The sequence below is a fragment of the Nerophis ophidion genome, linkage group LG10 (assembly GCF_033978795.1).
Source record: "Nerophis ophidion isolate RoL-2023_Sa linkage group LG10, RoL_Noph_v1.0, whole genome shotgun sequence".
Lineage (NCBI taxonomy): Eukaryota > Metazoa > Chordata > Actinopteri > Syngnathiformes > Syngnathidae > Nerophis > Nerophis ophidion.
The window spans coordinates 6958619-6971889 of NC_084620.1; the positions used below are offsets into that span (position 1 = coordinate 6958619).

At 39.7% G+C, this 13271-nt stretch overlaps 1 protein-coding gene across 1 annotated transcript in view; it reads right to left on the bottom strand.

Moving 5' to 3' along the window:
- Positions 1–13271, bottom strand: part of hgfa (hepatocyte growth factor a) — an 81487-nt gene that overhangs the window by 17224 nt on the left and 50992 nt on the right. The window contains exon 11 of the mRNA XM_061912197.1: positions 10752–10891. Within this exon, the coding sequence (XP_061768181.1) occupies positions 10752–10891 (140 nt within the window). The remainder of the gene's footprint in view (positions 1–10751; positions 10892–13271) is intronic.

The window sequence follows — 13271 nt, forward strand, 5'->3', positions numbered from 1 at the left end:
GGATGCAGGATTTGCTTTCATATTTAAGTGGTGAAACTTTCTATAATAGGATAGCTGTAGTGCTGTATTCTGAGGATCATGTCATATTTAATTTGATCTTTTTTTTTTTTAAATGGTCCTCAGTAGTCACGTACAAATGTGTGTGAATTATGCACAATTATTTAAATGTGGTCCCCATTAATCAAATTAACTCTTTTTCAGGATGCAGGATTTGCTTTCATATTTAAGTGGTGAAACTTTCTATAATAGGATAGCTGTAGTGCTGTATTCTGAGGATCATGTCATATTTAATTTGATCTTTTTTTTTTTTAAATGGTCCTCAGTAGTCACGTACAAATGTGTGTGAATTATGCACAATTATTTAAATGTGGTCCCCATTAATCAAATTAACTCTTTTTCAGGATGCAGGATATGCTTTAATATTTAAGTGGTGAAACTTTCTATAAGAGGACAGCCGTAGTGCTGTATTCTGAGGATCATGTCATATTTAATTTGACATTTTTATTTATTTAAATGGTCTTCAGTAGTCACGTACAAATTTGTGTGAGTTAATGCAAAATTATTTAAATTTGGTCCCCATGAACCAAATTAACTATTTTTCAGGATGCAGGATTTGCTTTAATATTTAAGTGGTGAAACTTTCTATAATAGGATAGCTGTAGTGCTGTATTCTGAGGATCATGTCATATTTAATCTGAAATGTATTTATTTATTTTAAATGGTCCTCAGTAGTCACGTACAAATTTGTGTGAATTATGCACAATTATTTAAATTTGGTCCCAATGAACCAAATTAACTATTTTTCAGGATGCAGGATTTCATGAATTGATGGACCCCGACTTAAACAAGTTGAAAAACTTATTCGGGTGTTACCATTTAGTGGTCAATTGTACGGAATATTTACTGTACTGTGCAATCTACTAATAAAAGTATCAATCAATCAATCAATGCTTTAATATTTAAGTGGTGAAACTTCCTATAAGAGGACAGCTGTAGTGCTGTATTCTGAGGATCATGTCATATTTAATTTGAAATGTATTTATTTATTTTTTTAAATGGTCCTTAGTAGTCACGTACAAATGTGTGTGAATTATGCACAATTATTTAAATGTGGTCCCCATGAACCAAATTAACTCTTTTTCCCCAGGGTCCCCAGTAAGAATGATCAGCACATTACTTCATCAATCCAGAGATTTAAATATGTGTATGAGGTAACTGGGCAGTGGCCATTTTACCTAATTTCTTTCTGTCTTCACAACCTGTAGAAAGGGTGGTCTCCACAAGTCATGATCAAAAACTTGGTCCCCTTTCCAAATGATAACCAGTATGTCTGTGAGTGTGTGTGCGTGTGTGTGTTTGTGTGTGTGTTTAATAAAAAGAAGACAGCAGTTTGAACAGTGTGTTCCAAAAGGCAGCTAGGCAACATGTATTAAAAACAGATATGACATTTGAGTTCTCGTCAACAGAGGCTAATCGCCTTTGGAAAGTGACGGGACGACAAAGGTGCCAGAAGTTAAAGTGGAACTGTACTTTTTCCGGGAGAATTTTAGAGAAGGGTCTATAGTTGCGGCCACACACCCTCGAGTGGACACTTGATCTGTAACGTGATCCAAGATGACTGAGTATTGTTGTTATTATTTTGGTAGTTGAATGTATTTATTTTTCGGCTTATTATATGCAATCCTAACCAAAACCTAAACTTAATCCTAATTTATTCTCTGCAGTATTTGAAAAACTTATTTTACAGCGAGATGTACTTGGAATGTTACCCATCATCCACAGTCCTTATGGAAGACAAGAACAGTCTTACCCTTTTCTGTGCATTCTAAATACCGTAAATTTCAAATTTCAGACTACCTTTTTCCGACATTTTTAACCCTGTGGCTTATATAACAGTGCGGCTAATTTATGGATTTTTTTTGTTGTTGACAGCCTTAATGCAATAGTTATGAAAAACAAGCAGACACGCTGATAATGTCTGTTATTGTTTTGTTTGTTTTACACTGCGATGTTTTGGACGAGTTCACTACACTGTTCTTCCATTTACTCCTTTCAACCCGTGAGCAGAAGTGCCTTTCAGTCTTCTAGCTGTCCATAGCATTGCTACTCGTACAGATTCGTCATTCATTACTACAAGCAATGTTTGTAAGATTTACAATATGACCTAAACTTTTTTTTTATTAGAATCAGAAACACTCTTTATCCCAAGATGCGAATTCCTTCACTAAACCGTCCCGTGTGTGATGTCTGTAGGAGTGTTTTCATGCATATTTGTAAGCATACTTGCCAACCCTCCCGGATTTTCTGGGAGACTCCCGAAATTCAGTGCCTCTCCCGAAAACCTCCCGGGAAAAATTTTCTCCCGAAAATCTCTATGCAGACCGACTCAATGTTGTGACCCTCTTAAACAGGACACAACTGCCATCTACTGTACATAGAATAGAATGTAAATGTATTCTACATTTAAGTGCAGTCAAGGAACATGCATTAGGGAGTCTGTTCTGAAGCCCACAATAAAGAAACGTAACTTCATCCCGTCGCCTGGTTATTGACTCCAACCCGATATATTACACCGTCGACGAGGAAAATGAAGAAATACGCTTGCAAGTTCCAGAACGATTGGAAACAAGAATTTCAGTTTATCCAGGAGAGTTCGAAGGAGAATGGGGTATGTTGCCTGTAAATTTTGTAGAACAGACTTCTCCATTGAACACGGTGGCCGAAAGGATATACTAAGCCATGAACTGTCAGTCAGCGAAGCACAAAGCGTCCGCAGCGCAGCATCGTTCACAATTAACCCAGTATTATGGCCCACCTCGCAAAATGGAGACCCGATGGTGTAACTTATGCTGAGACAAAGTTGGCTATGCTGATAGCTGGAAGCAACATCCCATTCTCATTTGCGGATGTCTACAAGAAATCCGTGAAGCATTTTCCCGGATTCGGAGATCGCTCGCCAATACGCAAATGGCAAAACAAAGGTTACTCAAATAGTGAAAGGTAAGTGTTTATTTTTTTTTTAGTAAACCGCAAGCACAGTACAGTTAATAGAACAACTGTGTTTTTATTACTGTGTATTTGATAGGTGCCGTTGGAAATTCAACTATTTCTTTTATTTATATGTATAATAAAATAAATATATATAACTAGAATTCACTGAAAGTCAAGTATTTCATACATATATATTTATATATGTATATATATATATATATATATGAAATACTCGAGTTGGTGAATTATACGCCACCCTTCTTAACCACACCCCCAACCACGCCTCTGCCCCACCCCCGACCACGCCCCCCAAGGTTGGCAAGTATGTTTGTAAGTGTTATCGTAATGTAATGAAGCTAGCGTCAGTAGCATTAGGTATACGGCTAACATGTTTACAAGTGTCTGTGTTAGTATTATTGACTTAAAATTATATTACTTTTTCCTCAATACATTCACCAAGTTCACAAGAGTTATTGAGTCTGTTTAGCTGATTGGAGAGTCCACGACGATGACTTCGGTTTTGTTTGATCAGCCGTTTTACTGCTCAGTGGCCATTGTGGTTAGAGTGTCCGCCCTGAGATCGGTAGGTCGTGAGTACAAAACCCGGCCTAGTCATACCAAAGACTAAAAAAATGGGACCCATAACCTCCCTGCTTGGCACTCAGCATCAAGGGTTGGAATTGGGGGTTAAATCACCGAAATGATTCTCGAGCGTGGCCACTGCTGCTGGGGAGAATCCTGAGTCTCAGAGCTAATCGTTACATTTTAAATGCATAACTGTAATGCAACAAATAAATACAGTTGAGTGATTGCATCAGAAGAAATATGTCAACAAGTGGCAGCAGCTTCTTAAACTCCAACATGCTAACGTGCTAACTTAGACTGTTCAACTAGTCCTTGTCTTCAATGGAAATAAAACAGTGTAAAACCAACCCCACACTAAACTCTGACCACTTCTTCTTTACTTCCTGTTTTTCTACAGCAGCCCAGTTATGTAGAACATCTGTTGGGCCTGAATTAACTGCACCCTCTGCTTTTGATCAAATTCATCATACCCACCAAGGCATTATCACGTTTCACGTCACAATTGACTGAGGTTCAAAGTACGATTTTTAGGTTCCAGTTCAAATCCAGACATGACAGAATTATTGTTCTGGATCCAAGCACTTAATAAACCCTGATAGTGTATGATATGCAACACATGTAAAAGACAAAACATGCTGCTGCTGCTACAACGCAAACACAAGCCGCAGTGACGCTTGCGGCATTGTTCACATTCTTGGCAGTGCACGGGACGGAGAGAGTCCTTGGCTGGCGGACTGTAAACATCAGGAGGATTTGAAGATGGCAAAGCTGCATATCAAGCCCACACAGAACTTTGGATGCTTACAAACTGTATAGGGCCCCGCAATCCATGGGGGCCCCCGTTTTGTGTGAATAAGCGCATGTAAAATGTCAATAAATGAGTGGCCGTGCGCAACCCGAGGGTCACTGGTTCAAATCCCACCTAGAACCAACCTCGTCACGTCCGTTGTGTCCTGAGCAAGACACTTCACCCTTGCTCCTGATGGGTGCTGGTTGGCGCCTTGCATGGCAGCTCCCTCCATCAGTGTGTGTGAATGGGTAAATGTGGAAGTAGTGTCAAAGCGCTTTGAGTACCTTGAAGGTAGAAAAGCGCTATACAAGTACAACCCATTTATTTATTTATATAAAATTGTAATCACAAATTTAATCACAGCCCCTTCCTGCTCCGTCACTGATAATAATATAATGGAGAATATCCACAGATATTGTCATTGTAAGGAGTTAGTATTGTGTCAGAAATATAGGCAAAATAAAATTCTGCTTAGGCCCACAATTTTGGCCCAGTTCATTAAAAAAGATGTAGCCTGGTAAACCAAAAAGGTAGACAATCTTTTGCAGCTTTCGAGCACTTTATCAACTGTCAAAAACATCCGACAAATCATTTTCTACACATTCTTCACATTCCGATTTGTGTTTTGGGAGAAATGGTCCAGAGTGCAGTTTAGGTCCAGATCAAACACTTGGCACAGAGACCAAAAGTAGGATTTTCCCCAAAAATGTCAAGTTGTTCTCTGAAAAGTTCACACGAAATTCCTCCGTCCAATTCTATGTGTTCGTGCGCTGGAGCCTATCCCAGCTGCCTTTGGGTGAGAGACGGGATTGACACAAACAACTAAGCATGGATGTGGATTTACAACAGGGGGATGTTGTTGTGAGATTGTTTGTGATTGAAGGCTATATATACAAACCCCGTTTCCATATGAGTTGGGAAATTATGTTGGATGTAAATATAAACGGAATACAATGATTTGCAAATCCTTTACATCCCATATTCAGTTGAATATCCTACAAAGACAACATATTTGATGTTCAAACTGAAAAAAAAAAAAAATTGTGCAAATAATCATTAACTTTAAAATTTGATGAGAGCAACACGTGACAAAGAAGTTGGGAAAGGTGGCAATAAATACTGCTAAAGTTAAAAAATGCTCATGAAACACTTATTTGTAACATCCCACTGGTGTGCAGGCTAATTAGGAACAGGTGGGTGCCATGATTGGGTACAAAAACAGCTTCCCAAAAAAATGCTCAGTCTTTCACAAGATAGGATGGGGCGAGGTACACCCCTTTGTCCACAACTGCGTGAGCAAATAGTCACACCGTTTAAGAACAACGTTTCTCAAAGTGCAATTGCAAGAAATTTAGGGGTTTCAACATCTACGGTCCATAATATCATCAAAAGGTTCAGGGAATCTGAAGAAATCACTCCACGTAAGCGGCATGGCCGGAAACCAACATTGATTGACCGTGACCTTCGATCCCTCGGACGGCACTGTATCAAAAACCGACATCAATTTCTAAAGGATATCACCACATGGGCTCAGGAACACTTCAGAAAACCACTGTCACTAAATACAGTTGGTCGTTACATCTGTCACTGCAAGTTAAAGCTCTACTATGCAAAGCGAAAGCCATTTATCAACAGCACCCGGAAACGCCACCAGCTTCGCTGGGCCTAAGTTAATCTAAGATGGACTGATGCAAAGTGCCTGAAGTCCAGACCTGTCTCCCATGGAAAATGTGTGGCACATTATGAAGCGTAAAATACGTCAGCGGAGACCCCGGGCTGTTGAACGACTGAAGCTCTACGTAAAACAAGAATGAGAAAGAATTCCACTTTCAAAGCATCAACAATTAGTTTCCTCAGTTCCCAAACATTTATTGAGTGTTGTTGAAAGAAAAGGTGATGTAACACAGTGGTGAACATGCCCTTTCCCAACTACTTTGGCACGTGTTGCAGCCATGAAATTCTAAGTTAATTATTATTTGCAAAAAAATATCAAGTTTATGAGTTTGAACAACAAATATGTTAACTTTGTAGCATATTCAATTGAATATGGGTTGAAAATGATTTGCAAATCATTGTATTCCGTTTATATTTACATCTAACACAATTTCCCAACTCATATGGAAATGGGGTTTGTATAAATATCGATCGATTGATGTCCGATATTTTGGCCTGAGATTCGATCCGATTTTGAATCCCAATCCAACAGAAGCGAAAATGTTTCCTAACAAGTAACTACAGTAAACACAATAACACATTTTAATAACGGTTATCTTATTAAATTTATTGCTTTAAAAGACATGCTGAATTAAACGTGGTATTGAATGGTTTAAACATTCTTTTCAACAAAATAAACACAATAAAAAGGCAAAAACTACTATTGGTTCACATTTCAATCATTTGGGTTTTGCCCGACTGTATCCAGAGATTTACTGACTGACTTTGCAAACAGCAACAAAACCCCCAAAATATTTAGTTATAAGACTAAGAAAAATATATAATTGTTTATATACTGGTATCAATAGTATCGACATCTGGATCCATCTCTCTTACTTTACATTGAAGCTTTAGCGGTTAGCTTCTTTTGTCGTCCTGGTTTGTGTGTGTATAGCATGCTTAGCCCTCCAGTGATAATGCTTCTTGAAGAAACTTAGTTTATTTTCCACCACAGAGGGGAGGATTAGTATCTTAGAAGCGGCTTCGCACTGTGGATAGCTTGCTCTCAAAATTGAAGCCAGTGTTCTGGTAAGACATGCACCCTCCTGAAATTCATGCAACTCTTGCATGTGTGTAACGAGAAATATGGAAATGTAATTGTGTCTCCATTTTGAAGGAACATTTCACGTTAGTACAATCTTTAGCATGTAAACACCGGGAAACAGCTGTGGTAAAGATCGACTGGGCTCGGAAGCTCATCAACCGATCAGTTAAAAGAAATAAATCCCATGCTCTGGATTGGGACAGCTGGACAAACAACTTTCAGTCTCACATCCACACCTGTTGAATAAATTAGAGTCGCCAATTAACCCAACATGCATGTTTTTGAGGTATCGTATTTCCTTGTAATATGCGCCTGCCTTGAATTACTGCCGGGTAAAATTCACTCCCCAAATTTATTAGCACATGCCTACTTTTACCGCCGGGTCAAAGTTGTGACGTCACGAGTGACGCTTCCCCTGTCGTCATTTCCAAAATGGCGGAGGAGGTTTTTTTTTTTTGCTTTTACTATGTGTAAACCAGGGGTCTTGTTCCACAGCCATAAAGATCACACTGATGGTTGTGACATAAAACAACTTGTCTTTAACACTCTTACTAATATGCGCCACACTCTGTGAACCCACACCAAACACATTTCTGGAGAACTTTGTCTCTGTAACACATTATAAACGCAACATAAGAATTACCCAGAATTCCAATGCATCCATGACTCTTGGCTATATTATACACCCCGCTCTCCGTGCGCCGGTTGAGTTGGGCGGGTTTGGGGGCGTGTTAGAGATGCGCGGTTTGCGTTCATAACCGCGGAGTCTGCGGATAAACCGCGGGTCGGGCGAAAAAAATAGATTTTATATAGATTCGGGCGGGTGGCGGTTGAACCAATGTGGAAATCTATATAATGTAATAATCCCAGGAACGTAGGCTCATACAACTTTTTCGTTTGTCTTGTCTTTATTGCACAAGATGTAATACAACCACACAACAGCTCTCATGACTCTAACGCTTTTCCCGGGACAACTCGAACTCTCACTTCCTGTCGATAACTTCACTTCCCTATCTCTCCCGGAAGTCCCGCCCCCCAGCCAAAGTCATTGGCTAACACCCAGTAGCCAGCCGCTACATTATACATAGTTAAATGTTATGTTGAAGAGGTTTATTTAGCCTACTGACGTGTATTTATAAATGGTTGATTTATATAGGCTAGTAGGTAAAGTGTTGTACCTGACAACTCTTGATGGTACAATCCATATAACATGTCACAGACAACGTCACGCTACCATCACGTGACACCTCTGATGAAGGCTGCAGAAGCAAGGTAGCCCAAACTTGTCAGGTACAACACTTTACCTTACTAGCCTATAGAATTTAACCATTTATAAATAGTTCAATGTTGTTACCCACATACGAAAAACGAGCAGCACTCTTTGAAACAGTATGTGGGCATACTTTTATTTTGAAGTGTCTCGTTTGGTCTGTCGACGGATGTAAGGAAGCTACTTACGGGTATGGCCAACGAGGTATTTGTCATTTGTTGGTATCAAGTATCAATATTATATATTGATACTTGGACTTTTTTCAATATTTTTATCATTGAATGATTCAATCATTGAACACTATTTTCATCTCAAAAAAACATAAGATGGCAACGTAACAATATCAAATGAATATTTTTTTTCATATTTGTTTTGATTACATACAAAACGTGCGAAATAACGGAGCAAAAGCTAAACGTACTATTGTCGGAGTATGTAAAAAGTAACAAAAAAGACAAAAAAATTGGTTTGTGATTGAAAAAATATATAAATCTAATTAATCACTGTCGTGTTGACCATATAGTGATATACTTGGTATCGTTACTGTCGATTTTCGTATCGATTCGCCCACCTCTCTTTACATTCAAGTGGTGATTAATGCTTTTTTGTATCCTCCTATTATTTCAATCTTCTATTTTTTTTTCTTCCCCCCCACCCCCCTTGTTTACCTGTATGTCATCTTTTTTTTTTTTTTTTTTTTTGTAAGGGGCGCTGGAAGCCGGCAGACCCGTCAGCGATCCTGTTCTGTCTCCCTGTAATGTTTGTCTGATCTTGAATGGGATTGTGCTGAAAATTGTAATTTTCCTGAAGGAACTCTCCTGACGGAATAAATAAAGTACTATCTATCTATCTATCTATTATGTGTAGCCTGTTTAGATATTCCTTGTACTTCAGTGATAATGTTACTTTGTAGAAACGTAAAGGATATGCCACTACAGAAGCGAGAAATTATTGATGTGGATGCACTGCGGAGGGACGTTAGCGGCGAGCTCGCCAGCTACATTGGCTTGTTTGCCGGACACAGCAGGAAATCAACAACATGCATTAATCACGATAGTGTGAATATCATCTAAATATAAATGTACATCGTTAGGGGCACATTGAAGTAAAGCTGCTCTCTTTCCCCATGTCTCATTTCATCCAATTGAGTGTCTGATAGTAACTTGTATATGTTACATGTTTATATACGTTGGTGTCAGGGCGGTTGGTAGAGTGGCCGTGCCAGCAACTTGAGGGTTGCGAGTTCGATTCCCGCTTCCGCCATCCTAGTTACTGCCGTTGTGCCCTTGGGCAAGACACTTTACCCACCTGCTCCCAGTGTCACCCACACTGGTTTGAATGTAACTTAGATATTGGGTTTCACTGTGTAAAGCGCTTTGAGTCACTAGAGAAAAAGCGCTATATAAATATAATTCACTTCACTTCATTTTACTTGGTAAAATGTTTGATCCACATGCTGTGCATTTTATTATTTTTACGTTTGTAACATGCTTTATTTATTACAGTTTTCGCGGTGAATTTGAAGGGAAAGGAAGCCTTCAAATAAATCAGTTCAAGAAAGCCATTGTGTCTGTGATATTTGGAGGGAGTTACACTTTCTAACCTCACTAATGCCTTGCATCATCTATATTAGATATATAACAGCGGGCGGGTGGCGGGTGTGGCTTCGATGAAATGTTGGTTCGGGTGGGGGGCGGGTGGATGACGACTTTTGTTATGCGGTTTCGGATCATATAATTGCCTATCCGCGCATCTCTAGGGCGCGTGTATAATATAGCCAAGAGTCATGGATGCATTGGAATTCTGGGTAATTCTTATGTTGCGTTTATAATGTGTTACAGAGCCAATGTTCTCCTGAAATGTATTTGGTGTGGGTTCACAGAGTGTGGCGCATATTAGTAAGAGTGTTAAAGTTGTTTGTATCACAACCATCAGTGTAAAAGGGTTGGCTGTTGACCAAGTATGCATTGCAATCTCGAATGAGAAGCAGCGATATGCAAGGTGTAAAGGTGGGCGCAATGTCATGTTGTAAAGCAGTGGTCCCCCACCGCCGGGCCGCGGCCGCAGAAGATTTTTCGAAATTTTTACTTTTTTTTTTTATGTCACACTCAATTTTTTACTGCATGCCATTGGCAAGCGCAGGGGTGAGAAGAGGTTTTAAAATTATTAACGCCTGCTTACTTTTACCGCATGCCTTGAATAAGCGCAGGAGTGAGAGGAGGTTTTAAATGAATTAGCGCCCCGGCGGCTATTCGAGGAAATACGGTATGCAAAGTAGCTGGAAAGAACCCACACAAGCCAGACATCCATGTTCATAATGCTGACTCACATCATTGACCAAACAAGGAGCTACTCACAATGCTTCAGTTTACAGTAGTCCCAAGACAGGCGTGTGTTTGGGTCGGTGTAACACCAGGGGCCATGCTTGTCCCGGTCAGGGTTGCGACAGTGGTTCCTCTCCAGCCCTACATGGGATAGTGTAGAGTGAGAATCCCCGCTGTAAAACACACAAATATAGATTCTCATGTTCTGTATTTGTTATTTGGCAAACAGCGCATATCACAACACACTCTGGAGCCGTCTATCATAAACACACGCACTACGAGTGGCCATTTGTACTCGCCCATCGCCGCAGCCCGTACAAGGAAAGGCTGCGTTTAGCGAAGAGTGCTCATGGGAGTTAAAAAGTATGCACTCCCTAGCGCTCAGCTCAGACCATCAGGAGCCACATCATCCACGGCGTACTCGTCGTACAAGCGATGTCCTCTTGGATATCCCTGGAAAACCATTACAGGACGGGACCACCGTGGACACACATGGGAGCTCAGCACGGAATGACGGGGCAGGCAATTTGTCAAGAGGTGAAGATAATTTCACTTCCCAGGAGATTGTTAAACAAGCTGTAGCTCTCAGCGGATTTCTTCCCGGGACGACCCTTCACCTTGAGCAGGGGGGGTAGACTGGCTGGCTGCAGGAGGACGCGAAGGGGAGCTGATTGGCTTTGATCTGCTTGCCTCAGAAAGCACTTCCTGGGGGTCAGGGATCGGTTCTGGAATATGTCTATCTGCCCGTGCCATTTTGGATTGAAAAACTCCTGTGAATAAAGGGATGTCTTAATACTTCACTAAATAGCTCCTAAAATAATAGCGCTTTACGGTGACAAACCATTAGTCATTCACTCACGATTGGGGTACACTGAGTGAAAAGTGGCTGCCAAACGGTTTCTCCAACACTAAACATTGATTCACATTTATACAACAGAGTGGGCGCCGTTGGAGACAAGGTGGGTTAAGGGTTTTGCTCAAGGGTTCAAACTACCAACTTTCCGGTTTCTGATGTCTAAGCCAGTGGTTCTCAAATGGGGGTACATGAAGGTGTGCCAAGGGGTACGTGAGATTTTTAAAAAATATTCTAAAAAATATCAACAATTCAAAAATCCTTTATAAATATATTTATTGAATAATACTTCAACAAAATATGAATGTAAGTTCATAAACAGTTGGGAAAAAAAATACAACAATGTAATATTCAGAGTTGACAGCTAGATTTTTTGTGGACATGTTCCATAAATATTGATGTTAAAGATTTCTTTTTTTGTGAAGAAATGCTTAGAATTAAGTTGATGAATCCAGATGGATCTCTATTACAATCCCCAAAGAGGGCACTTTAAGTTGATGATTACTTCTATGTGTAGAAATCTTTATTTGTAATTGAATCACTTATTATTTTTCAACAAGTTTGTAGTTATTTTTATATCTTTTTTTCCAAATAGTTCAAGAAAGACCACTACAAATGAGCAATAGTTTGCACTGTTATATAACTTAATAAATCAAAAACTGATGACATAGTGCTGTATTTTACCTCTTTATCTCTTTTTTCAACCAAAAATGCTTTGCTCTGATTAGGGGGTACTTGAATTAAAAAAATGTTCACAGGGGGTAAATCACTGGAAAAAGGTTGAGAACCATTGGTCAAAATATATTGCAGAATAAAATCATAAAAGAAAATGGAAGAATAACAACATTATGACATGTCTATGGATGTTCTCATTCATCCAGGGCATTCGCAGCTGGACGGTTCAGTTCTAGAATAGCTGACCAGTTTAAGTCTATGAGGACAAACTGATGAAGTCTGCTCAGGTGAGAGATGAAAAGTAATTTATAGGGTACCTATTATGCAAAACCAACTTTTCTAACCTATTGGTATCTGTTTTTGTGTCTGCATAAGTCTCAACAATTTTATATGAAACCGAGGAAACATTACTGATATATTTATACAACAATATTGACTTGCTTCATACTTCCTCCAAAGGAGAAGTTTGGAATTTGCCCAATTTGTGACATTTTCCCCATTGGTGACGTCAGTATAGATCTCCACATATGGCAGAAATTCACGTGAAGAGCATTGCTCGATTACGCCGTTGTAGTCATTAAGTTACTTATTTATCTCTACCCTCTTGTTGCGGGGCAGACTGGCTCGTACATGCACATATATCTGTCAATAGATTTGCTATGGAAGTCATGGCTGACGGGGAGAGAACGCAGTTGAAGTGGAGGCACGTAAGAAAGACCGCCAACAAAACAGCGCATCCTGAAGACGGTCAGAAAGCGGCTTGAAGATTGTCCGTGAAACATAATCTCTGCAAAAAAATTTCCCAAAGAACCACTATTACATTTTATGTAGACCACAAGGAAGTGTTTTAAATGTAACAAAAAAAAATTATTACAATATGACCGCTGTAGCCAAACTGAACGGCCCAGTTGTTATGAGCTGAATGCCCTTAGAGCAGGGGTGTCCAAAGTGTGGCCTGGGGGCCATTTGCGGCCCGCAGCTAATTGTTTACCGGCCCGCCACACATTCTGGAAATGCTATTGCAA